Here is a 19222-nt window from a genome sequence, read left to right as displayed (position 1 = left end):
TCCCTCTTAATATTTCCGTACCATTATTCGCTCCCCCCCCAACGCACGCCTCGCCCCGCCAGAAGCATAAATATGCAGGGGACGGCGCTCAGCTGCCGCCAAAGGATGGAATCTATTTTTCTCCCTACATTACATGCTGTAATTACTTCACACCAAGTTAAATCTATTTTTCCAATTCACCAAAGTCACCCCCCCCAACCTCCGATTATTCTGCCCACACCTGGGGGTTCTGTGAGTGCGCGTGGGGGGTGCGCGGAAGAGAAGCGTTCCCCTCTTTTCTCTCCCAAAGGCACGATTCAGCAGCCCTCCTCCGCTCTTGCCTCCCTCCCCCCCGGTTCCTCCGCCCCCCCCCCCCTCATGTAAATTCATAGCGCTGGGTTCGTTTGTTCCATTAGCGCTCGGCGGGGAACGATTGGGCCACGCTCATTCCTGAGCTCCGTCCCCGGTAATTGCTGCTGTCTGCTACCATTATGCGCAGCAGATGAATATTGATGCACCAGGCCCTTCTGCGCGCCTGCCGCCTCCTCTCACCTGTCATAGCTCTGGAGGGGGGCATAGGGGACAATGCAGGGGGGGAGTCTTAACTTCTTTCTTTGGAGCCCACCAGCATCCTGTCACTCTCTTGGCCTGAATGTTCAGGCTCTGAGACTCTTTGCAATAGAGAGAAGAGGTCAGCAGTAGAGGATTGTGGTTCCCGGGTCCAGAGGGGCAGTGAATCCACTCCATGCTTTAAATGCCCTTGGACCTATTTAGGAGGAAGATGGCTCAGCATCTTGGACCGTCTCCTTTAGAGCTTTCTAAAACATGGACAAGATTCCTGGTCCCACCGACATGGGGCTGACCCCATGGGGCTATTGGATGCCAAATGCTGATGGAGAAATAGCAATAGCAAGTACATTTCTATACCGCTTACTGATGTAGTAAGCAGCTTACAAAATGTAAGCTCATTGCCCCCAACAAGCTGGGTACTCATTTTAGCAACCTACAGAAGGATGCCAGGCTGAGTCCAGGGGTAGCCATTAAGTGAAGTGCAGTATCTTTCGAAATCCACAAAACAGTGGTTACCTTTATTAGGCCAGCGACAATGAACATTATACCTGTTGCAAGCTTTCTTCTGTCCCAGCTTTCACAGCCATGCATTAGAAATCGGAAATACAATGCCCCCCAAATGAAAATATTGACCCCTCATTACATTTTCCTTCAGTCCCCACATTTCTAGCTTTGCAGAGCAAGGCCCTGAAAATCTTTCGCACCTAGACCTATTTCATGCACTATGTTTGCATCCGTGTAAGTCACTTTGCTGCTCTATTTCTTTGGATATCTAACATGTATTTCTAAATTTCCAACCGGAGTTCTCAATTACCGCAAGGCTAGAAATGTGGGATCTAAAGGAAAATTTCATGGCGGGTGGAGAATTCTTAAGTAGGGCATTGTGCCCTCATTCAATTGCCGCCCTTCATAACCACAGCCTTTGTTCAGGTCTAAGGTATGTATCGCTGTCTTTCCATGCCATCTGCCCCATTCTGCCCTTCCCAGAATTTGGCAACTCGCTTGAAGGAGAACATGGAGAAACTGACAGAAGAACGGGATCAGCGGACGGCAGCCGAGAACAGGGAGAAGGAGCAAAATAAGCGGCTTCAGCGCCAGCTGCGGGACACCAAGGAGGAGATGGCCGAGTTGGCCAAGAAGGAAGCCGAGGCCAGCCGGAAGAAGCACGAATTGGTAAGGCCAGGAGGAGAGAGCGGGAATGGCGTTTGAGAATGCCCAGATTGTGTCTGTATGGTGGTCCAAGTGGGGATCTAGGTTGCCTCTGTGCTTAGTGAGACCAGCGTGGCTCATGAGCCTCCTTTGCCAATGCAGAGCTGATTTCTTTCTCATCTTCTTCCCATTAGGAGATGGACCTGGAGAGCTTAGAAGCTGCCAACCAGAGCCTGCAGTCGGACCTGAAGTTGGCCTTCAAGCGGATCGGGGACCTGCAGGCCGCCATCGAGGATGAGATGGAGAGTGATGACAATGAGGAGCTCATCAACAGGTAAGGTTTTTTGACCCGAACAAAGTCTTTTTGCCTGTGCAGGCAACCCCCTAGAGCAGTCATGTCCAAACTCTGGCCCTCCAGGTGTTTTGGACTTCAGCTCCCAGAATCACAAACCATTGGCCAGGGTGGCTGAGGCTTCTGGGAGCTGAAGTCCAAAACAACTGGAGGGCCAGAGTTTGGACATTGCTGCCCTAGAGTGACTATTGAGTCAGAAGAAACTGTCAGTTCAGGAACCACACCAAATCTTACTCCTTCACCTGGCATCCCTTCATATAATGTCAAGACCCCCAAAAGTTATCACTGAGTTTGCTTGTCCTTTTTGCCATTTTTTGGTTTCCGTTGCCCCTTTCTCTCCATCCTGTCCTTCCCGGATGTCTTTGTCATTCTTCTTTTCCATGTGTTTTATTTTGCTTGTTATATCTCTGTTTCCCCATCCCCGTTCCCCCAGGTTGCAGGACGTGGTGGCAAAATACCAGAAGCGCAGGAATAAGCTGTGAGGATGAGTTATTCTCCTTGGTTTTCCAATAACAGCTTGTTCCTCCTAACCTCAAGCATGTCATTGAAGGAAGGGGAGGGATGGGGCCCAACTTGTACCCCCACCCCAGTTTTATTTGCATGCCCCCCTCACGCATGCGCATTGACTTTCAAAGCTCTAACTGGCGTTGAGCTCTTGGTTCCTGTATTTCGAGGACGTGAAACTAACTGTGGCATTGTAGGAGAGGCATGTGTATGCCAGACATTTGCGTTGAGCCTGGCATGGTAAAGGTTGAGGAGGGAATAAAGGGGATTCTACAGGCTTTAAGCAAAAATGGAATGCAGACCCTGAGACCCTTTTTGAAGATGGATCCCATCCTTGGTTTAAAACAGGAATGGAAATCCCGCTGGCCATGGACTGTGTGAGACCCGTTTGTTGGTGTTTTTGTGGGCCCTTGGTATCCACTGGGGTTTGGTTGCAGGATCCCACATGGATACCACAATCTGTGGATGCTCAAGTCCCATTAAATACAACGACATGGTAAAATAGCTTCCCTTATATAAAGTAGCAAAGTAAAGATTTGCTTTTAGGAATTTATACCTTTTTGGAATATTTTCAAGCTGTGGACAATTGAATCCATGGATAAAAGACTCAGTGGATTTGGAAGGCCAACTGTATTTGCTGCAAATTGCCTTCCACTTGTGGGGACCTTCAAGTCCCCCACAGTCTTTTTCTGGTCTTGCAAACTCAGGGAGGGCTGCCCAGGCTTTTTTGACCAAAGCCTGCAGTGCAGTCTCTCTCTTTCCTTTCTAACTGCCATTTTGCCAAGCATTCTTGTCTTTTCCAATGAGTCAAGTCATTTTAAGATGTGTCCAAAGCACAACGGCCATGGCTTCGTCACCTTGGCTTCTAGGGAGAGTTCAGGCTTGGTTTGCTCTAGGACCCATTCCTTGCTCTTTTTAGTAGTAGTCCATAGTATCCCGATGAATTCCCGCATTGGAAAAGGGGTGTTGGCAAAAATTAGATTAGCTTTTGCTACTAGGAACCTGTAGAGTGGCTGTTTTGCGTAAAGAGCAGGTGCAGTACCCCTGTGCTTTCTTTCCCCTCGGATCAGAGGAGTTCAAAGCCTGAAATGGCTTCCTAGCTTTACTTGGCGGGATGAGCTTTGCCTCCCCTGTCGCCCCACGGATGCTGGGGACCAAAAATTGTCCCCCGGACCTGTGGCGCTTGCCCACCTGTGGTTGAAAGCATTGTCGGACGGTGCTTTCCTTTGAGTCCCTGATCTCACTGTGGTCGGCGGAACGATTTTGATGGCAAAGTCTCTCCGTCTCCCCACCTCCCTCTTCTCTTTTTCTCACCTCCTCTCTGTTCTGCCTCTGAGCCGAAGATGGGCCTGACTGGGGCTGTGGCAGGATCTATACGGGCTAATGATAAATGTAATTGTGTGCAGCAGTGATGGAGGGCCGCTGGAGCCTCGTTGTCACACGCAATTAATGTCCCCCGCCGTTCGGTCTGCGTTTGCTCGTTCCCCGGTGATTTGGATCCCAGTTAACTAATGGCACGCTAGCCTGGACATAAATTGCCTTTGACGGAAGGTTTAATTCCGACAATTTAAAATCTCAGCTGCCCCCAGAGTTTGTTTACGGGGCGCTTCGGTGTCTGGTCTTTTTTCCCCTTCCTCTCCAAAAAAACAAAATAACAGACTGCCTCCTGGCATTTATTCCCAGAGAGGGAGACGGCTAGGTTTTGGCTGATCAAGGGGAGTTTGCTCCTTTGAATTGAAGAAGGACGATTCCGATTCAGAGGGAGGTCAGACTGGCGTAGGAGATCCTCCGGTAGAGAAAATAAACCCACAGTGAGGAGAGCATTCATTAAACACTACATTAGATGTCTTTTGAACGGGGTCTGCTCCGTTTTGGAGGAAAGCTTCCCCGGGAGGGGATAGATTTCCTTCTCGGCTCCTTCCACTTAGCGCCACGGGGACGTCGGAGCAGAGAGTTATTGTGCCCAGTCAGATGGGGAAAGCAATAATGCTCCGATTTACTTATAGATACCGCTCTTATTGCCGTAATCCTAATGAAAGCGGTAAACAGCCCCGCATTAGCCGGGAGATTTATACGGGAGCAGGGCGAAACACGGCCTCGCCTCCCCTCCCCGGACGTAACGGCGCGCCTTTCCTTGCTCAGGGTAATCAATACCGTTATGAACACTGCTTATAAATTTGGACGCTTTCGGCCGGATGCGGCAGCTGTTACGCTCGCATACAAATCAGCTTTTACCTTTGGGGGGGGATTGGGCTTGCTCAGAGCCATAAATCCAAGGAGAGGAGATGTCCTAGCTGCAAAGGAGGACAAGGCGTTGCAAAATGTAAGGCCTTGCAGGAAAATGGGGGGTGTTGCAAAACAGTAAGCGAAAAACACTAATTTTGGTCTTCCTCTTGGACAGCAGGCTCAAATGTAGGACATGTTCTGGAAAAGGTGTATGTGTCTGGCCATCCTGCGTAAATCCTGCAGCCCACTAAACTCCTGTTTCCTTTGCTTCTTCCCAACCGTTGCCTTTGTATGAAAAACCCATTTGGGGAGAGCTGTGAAAGGAAGCCCTCCGATCCTCCACTGTCACCCCTTTCCTTTTGCAAGGGCTTGCTGCCTCTCTATTATCCACTCAAGGCCATAATACTGGGGAATGGTTTTCTCTCCTTGTTTTGTTGTGGGGAAGACATGGATGCAAAGAATAACGTGCGTGTGGGTGTGCATGTGCGCACACATCGACAGGTACAAGGGGCGCGCATATTTATCATTATTTGATGAATGAAACTCATCAACGTGGCGGCGGGAAGGTTAGTTTTTAATGCCAGGGAGCACCAGCAAGTGCGTGGTAGATCTGAGGGTTTTAATGGGGTTAGGCTCTTAGCATTGTGCCTCTCCTTTGTGCCTCATCTTGAGGGGTCTCTCTCCCCCTTTCTCTCTCTCAGCGCCACCCCCACACTTTAAAAGAGAGGAAGAATGATCTTTTCTTTCCTTCTCCGCCGTGGTGTCTCTAAGCTCTCCCTGGCCCTCTGGGTGTATCTCTCCAACACACGCTTGTATCGCAGTTATTTAAACCAGCTTAACGATCCGTCTCTTCTTCCCTCTGAAGGACTGGAGTGTAGAGCGGATGTTGAGAACTTTTCTGCCCGGAAAGGAGAGGATCGAAGGGCTGCGTTTCTCGGGAGCTTAGATGTAGGCTTCGTTGTCTCCTTCCCCAGCTGCAGTCTCTAGGAATACTTCCTTTTTTGGGGGGGGGGGGACGGATGGGGAAAAGCTCGATCGAAGTTGCGTGGAACAAATGTAAATGTATTCTTGGATGTCACTGTGGTTAGCGGCATGTCGGAGCCCATGCTTTGCATATGAAAGATCTTGAGTTCGATCCCCATCATCCACAGATAGAGAAGGTAGGCAACGGTGGTTAGTGGGCTGCAGGGGAAGGTGGAAAGAACTACACCCCCTAGTATTTTGTGGGTTTTTAGGGCTCTGTGGCCATAAGAGTTTATTCCTGATGTTTCGCCAGCATCTGTGGCTGGCATCTGATTCTCTGAAGATGCCAGCCACAGATGCTGGCGAAACGTCAGGAATAAACTCTTATAGAACATGGCCACATAGCCCGAAAAACCCACAACATACTATGGATGCCGGCCACGAAAGCCTTCAACTTCACAAACTACACCTCCTGTTCCTCCTAACACTACCTAAGAGGTTGATTTCACAATTTGGGGCTCTTTTAACCAACACTAAAGCTGCATAAATAATGTAGTTCGACACTGCTTTAATTGCCATGCTGGAGAATTCTGGGAAGTGTAGTTTCTTGTGGCACCAGCACTCACTTGGCAGAGAAGGCTAACCAAACTACACTTTGCACAATTCCATAGTATTGAGCCTTTGCGGTTAAAGCGGCATCAAAATGGACTTTTTCTGCAGTGCTGATGCAGCCTAAGTGACTTGGAATTTGCGGGTAGGGGCCAAGATGGGGCAGATTCTTGCCTCCAGTCTTGAGGAGCCTCTGCCAGTTGGTGTAGATGCCACTGAGCCAGATGGTCCCCAGTGCCCAGACTGGGTGCAAGACAGTCTCCTAATGGGAGGAGTGGAGCGAAGGGGGGGAGCATGGAAGAAGATGGTTGTGGGAGAGTTGGTGAGGGAGAAGATATTGGTGTCACTGAGTAGCTTGGGGGGGGGGGGTTGGCTCTGTTTCTGCTTCCCAATCCCCGGGGACTGCTGCGGTTTCTAGACACATGGCTTCAAGCAGAGCCTCCAGGACAGGAACATATTGAGAGAAGAGAGAAAGAAAGACGACGTTGCGGCAGTGAGAGATGGTTTACAAAAATAGGTTGAAGCGGATGGCTGGGGACGCTTAGAAGAGCCTCCCTGAAGGCAGCTTGGCAGAAGCCGCCCACCGCGAGGCTGGCTAAGCCCTCCGGGGAGAAGCAGGAGGTTTTCTCCTCTTTTCTCCTTCTCTGCAGGGCATGGATTTGAGGGCCATGGAGGCTTCTTCCTTCAGCTTGGAGAAACAGAGAGGCAGCCATGCACCAGCTGTTTGTTTGAAACAGATGCCCTCACTGTCAAGAAAGCCCTCCTCACATGTTGGCCAAGGGAGGATGGAGGTGACCCATAGCTGTGTCTGGTCCGAGTCAAGGTTGCATTGCAGTCTGTAGGCCTCTCCTGCTGTAAATAAGGTTTTGTAGGTTTTTAACCCTTCCAGAAAGTACCAGAAGCAGCAATGGCTGGAAAGATCTGTGAATGAAGAGTAAGGTGCAGCAGAGCTAGCATAGCCATGGGTGAGGGATGCTGGGATTTGCATCCAGATGGCCATGGATTGTCCATCTCCACGCTAAAGGTTTAAATCGATGTATTTATTGTGGTGCTGAGGAGCTTGTGGACCTCTAGGCAGGGTTGGACTTCAATTCCCATTAGTCCTACGTAGGGATGGAAAGTATTTCACAATGATTCATTGCTAGGCAGGAAAATGGAAGCCCTGTTGGAAGACAGTTGAGCTTTTTGCCATGTTCTGCCAGTATCCAAATATCCTGATGTGTTGCAGGGGAATTATAGTGTGTAGGAAAACACAGGAGGGATCTTGCACAGGAATCCCTGTTTCTACACAGAATAATTCCTCCACAACCCATTGGGAGAATGGGACAAGAGGACAGTAACTATTTGTCCTTGCATGTGAGGCTGAAATACTCAATGATGTATATCCCTAGTGTTGGCCAATGTAGGCAGGGGTGAGGGGTGATGGGAACTGTAATCCAATGACAACCACATGTTTCCCTCTCTTGGCATGTGTGATCCCTTGGAGTGGGGTTTCTTGAGTCCTGACTAACTCTCTCTTGGCTGGACCATCTAAGCCCTAGCGCACGTTGGATCCTGATGTTCTCAGTTCCCCCTGAACCCCGCAAAGCAGAAAGATGGTGCTCTAATCTCTCTGTTGCTCCCCCCTCTTCCAGCGATGGAGACTCGGATGCTGATTCGGAGCTGGAGGATCGCGTGGACGGCGTGAAGTCATGGCTGTGTAAGAACAAAGGCTCTTCCAAGACGGTCTCTGAGGATGGCAGCTTGAAGAGCGGCAGGTGAGGAGGGCCAGCTGGGATATTCCCCTCGGGTTTGGGAGTGTCACCCCATTTCCGTTGGTGGAAAGTATCCTTGGATTGGTCAGGTACCAGAGCAGACATCTGAAGGATCAGTGGTAGCTGTGAAGCCTTCATGTCTTGGTCAGGTCCCCCAAAGTATGATAAGACCTTGCACAGGTGGTTGCTCTCCATACAGAGCATTGGGGAGATGCATTCAGGTAGCCACTGTTTTGGAGGGCCATTCCAAAACACACTCCCTCTTTCCTTTCCTTCCTTCTGTGGAATCCTGTGCCAGAGAGCCCAAGATGAAGCCATGCTGCTCTCCTTATCCCTTTCCTACCCATTTTGTGATTCTATGACTTGGAAGGCAGATCCCCAGCCTTTTCCCAGAAGGGCCACACACCATCTGCCACCCAGGGTCCAAGAAGGAAACTCCTGGGCAGAGGTTACCCTGTTGCCCGCCCACCCTCCTTCCTTCCTTCCTTCCTTCCTTCCTTCCTTCCTTCCTTCCTTCCTTCCTTCCTTCCCCATCCTTTGAAAGTGACCAGGAACCAGACACGGGGCTATTTATAGGACACCTGTTGCCATGGCAACCAGCAGCACTGCAGCGGCAACGGCGGCATTGGTGCATGGCAGGCTCAAGGCTGATGGCGCCACTGCCGCCGCCGCCGGGTAAGCCGAGCCACCGTTGCCATCACGCCCGCCCATAGCCACCTGCTCTCACAAGTGCATGGTGTGCACCTTGGAAGGAGAGGCGGCGTGTGGCTAGTGTGTGTGTGTGTGTGTGTGTGTCTGTGTTGTTGCCAAGGACCTCGCTGGCACCACTTTTGGGCACAATGTGCTACGGGAATGGCGCCAGCTCCCCTTTCCTTTTTGCCTTTCCCCCAACCATCCCTGCTTAGCAAGGAGGAGAGATTTCATTTGGTATCAAAGCCGTTTCTCACTCAAGTGCTGGAAAAGGGGGGAACACAGTCCCCTTCCCTCCTTCTTCCTTCTCCCCCCCCCATCTCCATAATGTTCACGTGAGCGCCAAGCCGGGGGGGAGATCTGAGGCATGCTCTTAATTGGTTTAATTTATTCCTCGGCATGGATGTAGAACATTTTGTCAGGGAAGATAATGCTCACGCTCCCTCCCCCCTTTTTAAATAATTTTCATTCCCTCCCCTCTGTTTTTGTGATGCCCGTGTTCTCCAGGTAGTTGACAACAAAATAAATTGAAATCAGTGCCAGCATTCTCCCCCCCCCCCCTTTCTTTGGGAACAGGGGTGGAAAAGCAGTGTGTAGAACAAGGCCTTGAATTGTACAATGCTTCGCACAAACATACACACATGCGCACACCTTCTGTCACACTGCTTCTTTGCCCTCTCTCTCTGTCTTACACATAAGTGCACTTTCTCGCACTGTTCCTTTGGGCCTTTTGTCTCTCATACACACTCGCAAGCCCACACTCACAACCTCTTGGATTTATCTGCTCTGTCTTTCTCTCCTTTCTTTCCTCCCTCAACCTATTATGGCCTCTCCTTCTCTCTGGCCTCTGTCAGGCCTGGCCCGAACTTGGCAAACAAAGAGGCCAAGGAGGCAGAGGAGACTAGGCCAGCCTCCGTCATGAGTTCCCTGAGCTACAGAAAACGTGGCAACCTCAAGGACTCCATTGGGGGCAAAGGGGACGAGGAGACCCTCTTCTCGACACTGAGTGAGCGCCCGGACTCCCCTGACCGCTCCTTCCGCAAGGCCAAACACAGTTCCGTCACGGGCGGCTTGGACGAGGGGGGCTCCGTTGCCTCGTGGAAGAAGTCAGGGGGAGACGAAATGAACGGGAGGAGCTCGGTCCTCTCCCAGTCCTTCTCCGAGACTGGCAGCCACCTCCACCGGGGCCTGGAGAAACGCTGGTCCATGTCGGCAGCAGAGTTCGATAGGTCCTCCGTCCTCTCGGTTCCAGTCAGTCATGGCGGGGCCTCCTGGTGTGGTGGTTTGGAGCCCCGGGAAGATGATGCTCGGTCGTCCCTCAGCTTTGCCCTCTCCAGCCCAGGCAGTCTGCGGCGAAGCGCTTCTCGCCTGGATGACCTCAGCCCTTCCTACAGCCGCCCAAGCTCACGGCTCTCCCTGGGCCACTCTCAGCCCGATGATACGGCCAGCCTGGCCCTGAGTGACTCCCGGTCCCTCTACAGCCAGCACTCGCTCTCCCGCAGCCTCTCTGTGCCCCCTCGCCCTCGGACCTCTGCCTCGGAGGAGCCACAGGAAGAAGACCCCGACATCCGCCCCGTCGGCCACCGCAGCTACTTTGACCCGGACCTGGAAGCCGCCATCCACGAGGTGCTTAACTACAAGCCTGTCAAGTTCAAGCGCTCCAGCCTGGATCCTGACTCAGAGGAAGATGACCGAAGGAGCATCCGGAGCTCCAGAAGTGCCGCTCTGTTGGAGACAAGTGAGCATGCGGCCAGCAGCCTTCGCAGGTCAGCCTCGGCTCTGGATTTCTCCAGGCCTCACAGCACAAAGGGCAAGAGGAGGAGTAACAGTTCCTCCAGCGACTCTTCTTCCTCCTCCTCTTCCTCTCCCGAGCGGCAAAGGAAGAGCTCCCGAAAACACTCCAAGAAGTCCAAGAAGAAATCCAAGAAGAAGAAGCAGCAGCATCGGTCTGGGTCTTCCTCCGAGTCCTCCTCGGGTTCCACCGTCTCGTACCGCAGCAACTCCAGCATTAAGAAGGGCCCCAAGCGGGCCTTGGAAGGGGAGGACCCTGGAGCTCCCAAAGATGGACCAGAAGCTGGGAAGTCAAACAAGCAGCTCAAGAAGGAGGAGAAGCAACGCAAAAAGCAGGTGGACAGCCTCATGATGAAGTACCTGTACCGGCCGGAGAGCGACTAAGGCAGGTGGCATGGAGCGTGTGCACGGTGTTCTCGACTAACCTCTAACCATGGGGGAAGGAGGGAAGGAGGGTAGGGTAGGAGGCCAGTTTGGTCCTTCACCCAGACTGAGGAACATCCAACTGACCAAACTGGGAAGAAGTTGATGGATGCCTTTCCTCCTGCATGTGAGCAATGGATGGATGACTTGCCCAGATTTTGTGGACTGACCCAATGCACAACCATGTGTCTCCAGTAACTAACATCGCCCTCCCAGACTCTTTCTTCAACAGGTAGCTACAGATGGCTGCTGTAAATGGATCCGGAAGGCAGCTGTCCTAGGGTTAGGACCACAAGTTGGCCACCCCTGCTGTAGGGGTTAGGTATTATTCCCAGCCACTGTGGCATCAAAGATGCCAAGATGTGTAAGGGCAGCACCCTCAACCACCATTTGCAGTCCTGAGCTGGCGACAGATCGCTTGGCTGGGCGACAATGTTGGCAGTTCTCTTTTTAAAGAATTCTCCTCTAATTTGCCTGCATGTTCCTTTGTCTAGGAAAACTGAGGCTGAAGCATGTGTGTGTGTGTGTTGTGTGCATTTGCAAAAGAAGCCTCTTTTCCATCTTTACTAATTCCTTTGATTTATACATAGCTAAAACTGGACAATCTCAGAGTGTCCACCAGAGTTTGATTGTCAAATGCCAGGAAGAATAACAAAGGGGCAAGAATTTTGTGCCACATTTGCCTGGCATTCATACATTCTTATTTGGAAATAGACATAGGTTCTTTCTGTGACAGTCCTTTGCATGGAAACCATCATGTCCAGATAGCCATGTGGGTCTTTCAATGCAAGGTTTATTTTTCTGTGTGCAAATCTGCAATCTTGTGCAAAGAAAAACCTACCAGTGCTTACCTGGGGACACTGAGTTTTACCCCTAAACTGTGATTGTCACTTCAGTATAAAATGACATCCCTTTTGGGATGTGCGGATACTAGATGAAAACTGCACAGACGTATGGAAAAATCCTCAATGGGGAGAAAACTGGAAATTATTCATCCTCAGTTGCAAGGATGAAATCATTGTAGAGGCTTAGAGTTGGAAGGGACCCCAGGGGCCACTTAGCCCAGCCCCCTGCCATGCTGGACGTCACAATGATGCCATGCTTGAAAGATGCCCACATAACCTCTGTCTAAAGGCCTCCAAAGAAGGAGGCTTCAGCACCCTCCAAGGCAGTCTATTCTGCTGTCAAACAGCTCTTACAGCCAAGAAGTTCTTCCTAATGTTTAGGTGGAATCTCTTTTCTTGTCATTTGGACCCATTTGTTTGTGTTCTGGAGCAGCAAAAAACAAGATGACCCCATCTTCTCTATAACGTCCCTTCATATCTCCTTTCAGTCGTCTCATCTCCAAGCTAAATATCCCCAGCTTCTTAAGCCATTGCTCACAAGGCTTGGTTTCCAGAGCTTCCATCATTTCCATCACCTCCTCTGGACGTACTCCGACTTGTCCATATCGTTGAATTCTGGTGCCCATAAATGGACCCAGGATTCCTCCAGGTGAGCAGAATGGAATGGCACTCGGACTTCCATCAATCTGGCGGTTATACTGCTGTTTACTCCTTCCTCTTTTTTCCTTCTTTGCTTGCCTCTTCCCAAGAAGAGCCACTCAGGATCCAACCAAAGGCCCGCCTCGCCTATCGCTCTGTTCCCTCGCTCCCCCAAGGATTAGCTGCAGCAAGGAATGGGACACTGAGATGCCTTAATCCTCTCCAGGGCCGTTTCAAAACTGGCTGTATTTATTTCCCGCACAATTAATGGGCTCCGGTGTACCTCTGCCCTCTCCCATATGCAGCCGGGAGATTAGTTGCTGCCAGGCGCAGAGATGGATGTTTGCGCTCCTGGTTTGTTTTTTTTTTAAAGGGAATGATAATAACAGAAAGAAAGGGGAATACCAGCTCCGGAAGGAGCCTCTGTCCTTCTACACCAGGCTCTTGCCTGCTTTTCTAATGCGTTACTTCCAAAGCCACTCCAGTGGCAGGTTGGCATTAGTTTCTGGAACCTGTCCACTTTTTGCTCCTCTTGCAAAAGCCATGCTGAGTCAACTGCCCACTTGGGGATTGTTTCTTGGATGGCACAAGCTGGTAAGCAAACTACCCAAGGTGAGTGCATTACAGGTCTGTGTGGCAGCAGAAGCAGCCCAGAATGCAGAAACTGGCTGCAGGATTAGTAAACTCTGCCAAGGACCCCCACCTCCCCACTTCTTTCCTTTAAAGCCAGTTTCTCTCCGGAGTCCCATAACCGCCAAACTAAGTGGTGCCTTTCAACCTGCCTGAGCCTTGACAACCTCTTTGTGTGTAATCTTGGACAAACAGCGCAAATTGTGATGGTGGCACTCTTTTGGAGTGTGTTTATTATGCACCACACTGGCATAGGATGGCGAGACCAGACAGAGAAGAATGGAGAGTTTAGTCAGTCACTTGGTTTCATTTGCTGAGTTGTGTTGTTTTCATCACAGGATTCTCGTTGACACGCAAGAAACATGCTTTTTGAACCTTTTCTGGGTATGTATGAAGACTTTTTCCATCCATGCCAGAAAGCAAACCCTTCCTCCACACTCTTCCTCCATTTCACGGTGCCGAGTTCGACATAGCTGAGCCCTCCCTGGCGAGGCACTGCCTGCCTCGGTTGGCAGCTGGTCCAGCCCACATCTGAAGCCCTTTGTTTGCCCACGTTGCCAACATGACAAGAGAGAGGCGGGTGACAGGCGCATGGAAATGGGGCGGACAGAATCGCTCGGGTTGATTTTGCAGCAAAGTAGTAGGTGACACAACTGCAGGAGAGGCAAAATGTGTGGCTGTGTACTCCTCTCTCTGTGTGTGTATGTGCATGCGTGTATACCTCCCCTCCCCGAGTCTATCTGTCTGTCTATCCATCTATCTATATTTATATTTACGTATTAAATGGTTTCCGACAGCCCCGGATAGGAGAACAATTGGGGAAGAACGGAGCATACGTGTGTGTGTTTTAAGGCAATTTCTTTTTAAACTGTTCAATTGCTGTAGCAGCCTTTTGCAGCTGGGGGAATGTTGTGCTTTAGATTTCTTAATGCACTTAACGCTCCAGCTGACATAACAGAAATGGAGCCAGGAGGGGTGAGATTGGGTTTGAGCAAACGCAGGAGGCAGGCGGAGGAGAGGGAACGGGGGACGCATTGGTTGCGAGGCGCTCTGCGATGGAAGGTGGAAGGTGTTGCAGAGCTGGGAGAGATGGCTTTGCGTGTCTTCGCACACATGCAACATTATCTTTCCCCAGTTCTTATGCCTGTGTCTGTGTCTCTGTGTAAGCGAGAGGATGGGACTGTGAGGAAGACACTGTGGGGGAAAGCCATTTCTTAATCCAGATTCCAAAGGCCTAGCCGTGTTAGTCTGGAAAATCAGCTTGCAAAGGGATCTTGCCGCACCTTTGAGAGTCACTGAAAAGAAGAGGTTGGGAGCATGAGCGTCTGTAGACCTGAGAGAGCGGAGGGCCCCTTGGAGTGCTCCAAGCACACTCCTTTTATTTTTTGATTCTGTTGCCAATGCCAGGCCAGGGATTTGGGAGGCATCAGCAGCCAGCGTCGTGCCATTGAGGATGCCATAGCAGGCAGTGGGAGAGTTTGTGCCCAGGCTGAGCCAGTCTGGAGCCCTCACTTTCCCTACCAGTGCCAGAAGTGTATGTTGGATACATAGGGAGCATAAATAGGTGCCTCGGATAAGTCACGCCATGTGCCTATCTAACTTGGCATTGCCTGCTCTGTCTGGTAGTGCCTCCCTGGAGTCTCAGAGTCTTTCTGTGCTTTGTGGTCCTTTTTTCTTTTATACACTAAAGATAACATGAGACACCTTAGGCATGCAAAAGCCCCTGTTTCCTCCCCTGCCTGTTCCTCTCTCTTTCTGCCATCATCTCTAAAATGCGATAAAAGCCTCGCGTTTGGAGAGCCTTCCCTGCAGAACTTGGCTCGGTCTCTTTGGAGCCCTGCGCGAGAAGCCATTCGCTTGCCTGGTTTTGCCCAGGCATCCTGCCACCTGGAACGGACTGGTTTTAATTGGGTTTTGTGGTTCAGCCTGGCTTCCTCGGTGGCAGCGTTGTTTTCTCATGAAATATTCTTGCCTAATTTTTCCTCTCTCTTTGAACACCACCGAAAGGGCTCAGGAATTCTTTGACTGAGGGATGTAATCCGTTGCTGGTTTTCTTGAAGGGAGCACAGAGTCTTCCCACCGAGAGACAAGCCTTTAAACACCATGGGCAATGGCATCTTCTCTTTTGCATCCTCCTTTGCCCTGGATTGTGGGAGATGCCTGCTGGCCATGGGCTCATATCTTCTAGTGAGTCCCTATGTTTGGAGAAAAGCAGGATAAATGATGATGATGATGATGATGATGATGATGATGATAGTGTGCACTCTTTTCTGATCACAGAACAGATGCAGAGAGGAGTCTCCCTCCTCCATTTGCATGAGCCCTAAATCTGGAAAGCTGCAAGGCCCAAATTCCCAGAGCTTGAGAGGTGATAGCTAGATCTGCTTGGATCCCCTAGCGATTTGGCTGCAGCTTAGCCTAGAGCCTCACCTTGCTGGGAGCCATTGCAAAAGTAAAGAGATGGATTCCCAGCCATGCGCTCGGGTCGTCGGAGGGCTTAAACGCACATTGGTGTCTTTCTCCGGCCCAGCTTTCATAAGTGAAGCCAAAGAATGCTATTGCTGAGGACCAGGGCTCCAGAGTTGGTACGCCAGACCTCCAACTCCTCTGTTTTCCTCCTCTCCGACTCTGACTCCTTCATAAATGGCAAATACCTATTCATTAGTAAAACCAAGCTTGCTGATGTAGAACAGTAGTAGCACAAGTAGCACATCACCGCCACACAAATCAACAGGATGATCAGGTGGATCAAACATAAAACCATAGAATCATAGAGTTGGAAGAGACCTCAAGAGCCATAAAATCCAACCCCTTGCCATCCAGGAATGCCTTTATGCACTTATTTGATTAAATTTCTGAACAAGAAAACGTTCCTAAATGCCTACAAAGGTAAATATGCAACAAACTAGGCATTGAATGTGCTGAGTTTTCATTTTGAAGCCAGAGCACGTATTTTTCTACCGACTCCAACAACTCCGCCGAAAATTGCTTCCGACCCTCAGCTTCGACTTGGCGGCTCTGCAAAGGACGTAGCATACTTGGTGTTTACGGAGGCAGGTCTGGTTGTGTGTTTGTGAAGCTCAGTTGTGTGGGCCCACTGGCAAATTGTCCCTCCATGTTCTGGGAGGGAGCTTGCAAATGGCTGCACATAATGAGCGCGTTTGCAAATGTATTCCTCCTCCTCCTCCTCCTCCTCCTTCTCCCCCATCTTCACTCTTTTCTTCCCCTCAAGCGTAGCTTGCAACAGATAGGGGTGAAATTTCCAACAAATGCCTGATTTGCCACAGATTATTTGCTTAGCTCTGCTAACTATGGGGGAGAGTAAATCACCACCGAATGCCCTGGAAGTGTTGGAGGATATGAAAAAGGAATAAAGATGAATAATGAGCTCTCAGGAAAGCAGAGCAGTAGTTGGCTTAACCCTTCTCCAAGGCGAACTGGAACCCAGATGGAGACATGGAGGCCTCCTGCCACCACTCTCTTTTTGAAAAGCGGTTTTGGATTTCTGATTATTTATTTATTTGTTTGTTTGTTTTGGATTTTAGAATACACACAACAAGATATCTTGGAGCGTGGAGTCTAAATACAGAAATTCATTTACGTTTAGTATAGTCCTTGTACAGGTAGCCTGAAGGTCATTTTATATAATATATCTATTTTAAATCATTTTGTGCATGAAACAAAGTGTGTATCCATTGAACCCTCAGAAAGCAAAGGCGTCACTGTCTCCGCCGCTCACAATTTTGGCTTTTGAGTAGTTCAGATTTCAGAATAAGATTCCAGAAATGGAGGAGAGGAGAAGGAACAGGAGAAGTAAGAGAGAAGCCGCAAGGATCCTTAGCCGGAATCCGTCAGTAGCTGGGAAAACAAAGAGAAGCGGAAGAGTAGTCAGGGTTCAGTTCCAAGTGTCCAGAAGTTTGGGTGCCTTTGGTCTCAGAATGAGTAGCAAGCATTGCTTCCAGCATCTGAAGAGATCTAGGTAGGCTGATAGTTCAAGGGGACTGTCTGGCACAGCATGAGCTCAGGAGTGCCAAACCTTTCCCCATATATATTGATACTCTCCTGCTGCTGTACCAGAACGAAGGATGACCCAGGCGCAAAGGCTGCTTTCACAGGTAGCACTATTGAGACCTCTTGCCCATCGGTGCATGCCGTTTGCGGTGCCCACCTGTGGATGGCATGAAAGCGGGGTTACTTTTTGAAAAACGAGAAAGAGTCTTGAACCTCCGTGTGTCCCAAAAGGTGCATGCTGACATCCTATAGAGGATATGGCCTCTAGTAATCTCTCTCTCTTTCTCTGTCCCTCTCTTTCTTTCTTGTTACTGCAGCCCTCCCTCCTACCGGAAATCGTTTCCCTACGACAAATCTGACGAGGAGCGGGAGATCTTTGACGGCGCTCCCAGGTCCAAGTATTCCTCACGGAGTTACCTGAGCGACAGTGATTCGGAGAGCAGACCGGCGGAAACCACGGCGTAGCCCCCCACGGAAGTGCAACCAGCAGGCAGTGCGCCCTCCTCCTCCTCTTCCAAGCCACGGCTGGACACACACTGGGCACAGCGCACATCCTTCTTTAGGATCTCAGCCGAGCGCACTGTTGGTGTCTGTCTCTTCACCGGGGCTGAGGTGGGACCGCTGTCCTTTTGGTGGCGTGGAAGGGGACGAAGACTCCACAAGGCCCTTGACTAGGGGGGATTTTGGACTCTGTGCGCTGGACAGATTTTGCTCTCCTGCCCCTGTTTGGTGGATGGCGGGGGAAGCCGGACTCCTCTTTTGGGTTTGTCCATCTTGTGTGTGTCTCTGTGTCGGAGGGGTTTTCCCTCCGCAGTGCCTGCCCCCATCTTGCATCATAACTTATGTCCCGTCTGATACCCCACGGAAAGCCACTCCCTCCGAGGTTTGAAGCATTTTCTTTTAACTTGAGCCAAAAATTGGTGTGTGTTTGCATAGACGCATACATTCTTAATCTCCCCTCCCTTCGTGCCCCGTTATCTGGGAAACAGGTCCATCCCTTCCCTGCGAGCACTTGTACGTTCGGACGGCTGAGTCGTCGAGCACAAGCACGCTTTACGCTCATGCGCTGCACAGTTGCACACACCGCACGCCGCCTCGTTTCTGGTCCCACTTCCTTTTCTTGCACTTGGTTTCTGCCCAAAGCCCTTTGAGGCACCGCGTCTCCACCGATACTTCTTGTTTTTAAATTTTTATCCTTTTAAAGGAAATCCCGGGAGCAAACGATCCCCTTTCTCCCCAACTTCTGCCATTAACCACGTACACGTTGCCCTGCTCTCTTCACAGCACACCTGAGGTCCAAATGTGGACCCAATCTTTCTTTCTGCTCCTAGGATTGTCCGGTTATCCAAAATGGCTGCATAACACACACCTTTTTGCTTGATCTTTTCTTTTTTTCTGGGTTGGGGTGAGAAAAGCATTTTGCTGCTTGCTGCTTGGGCTGACATCCAAAGGAATTTTCTTTTCTCCCGGTGCCCGAATTGTTCGGCTTCTCCCAAAAACACGCCAGATCCACCTCACGTTTTGGCGAGGTGCCTTTCCTGTTCCCCCACAAAATGCCGCACCACGAGCACTTCCACAAACCCTTGTTAAAGGATGCCAAACCGGAGACAATACTTCTTGGGGGGGCAGAGTCAGAAGGAGGAGGAAAGCGAGCATCTCTCCCTTCATCTGGGTTTGGTTTATAATATATTTCCTCTTTGTTTTGCACTACTTCTGTTGTGCGTTTGGTTTTCGTTCCTCTTTCTTTTTCAACCCCTTCCATCCGTCTGTCGACTTTAAATAAGAAAATAAATGTCATTTACAGCTGGTAGTCCTTGTCGCCTCTTCTTGGAGCGAGGTGCCAGGTCGGTCAGTGCCCCGTGAAGGGGAAAGGCGATGGAGCTGCCCCGGGTTTTAGTCCAAACTTTAGAGACGTGAGTGTGGGAACCAAAGTGACATCTCTGACGGACATCGATGTCTGTGATCCATCGTCTGCAACCAGGAGCAGAGCTTGGAAGGAAGACGTGCGAAGGAGCGTCATAATTGCCATGCGGCGTGTTGCTCTTGTTAATTTAGCAACGAGCGCCGGAGGAAATTGCTTTCCAAAA

General features: G+C 50.4%; 1 protein-coding gene across 11 annotated transcripts in view; it reads left to right on the top strand.

Moving 5' to 3' along the window:
- Nucleotides 1–18941, top strand: part of MYO18A (myosin XVIIIA) — a 98987-nt gene extending 80046 nt beyond the window's left edge. For 6 of the 11 annotated variants that reach the window (XM_042442228.1, XM_042442227.1, XM_042442225.1 and 3 more), the window contains 6 exons: nt 1537–1722; nt 1893–2032; nt 2484–2528; nt 7987–8109; nt 9651–10972; nt 17453–17586. In XM_042442228.1, coding sequence (XP_042298162.1) covers nt 1537–1722; nt 1893–2032; nt 2484–2528; nt 7987–8109; nt 9651–10971 — 1815 coding nt within the window. In that variant the 3' untranslated portion in view covers nt 10972; nt 17453–17586. Of the gene's footprint in view, nt 1–1536; nt 1723–1892; nt 2033–2483; nt 2529–7986; nt 8110–9650; nt 10973–17452 lie in introns of all 11 variants that reach the window. The other 5 variants (XM_042442232.1, XM_042442230.1, XM_042442234.1 and 2 more) reach the window with 3 other exon arrangements.
- The last annotated feature ends 281 nt before the right edge of the window (nt 18942–19222 follow it).

Source organism: Sceloporus undulatus, chromosome 11 (genome assembly GCF_019175285.1).
Source record: "Sceloporus undulatus isolate JIND9_A2432 ecotype Alabama chromosome 11, SceUnd_v1.1, whole genome shotgun sequence".
Lineage (NCBI taxonomy): Eukaryota > Metazoa > Chordata > Lepidosauria > Squamata > Phrynosomatidae > Sceloporus > Sceloporus undulatus.
This window is presented reverse-complemented; position numbering and strand designations above follow the sequence as displayed.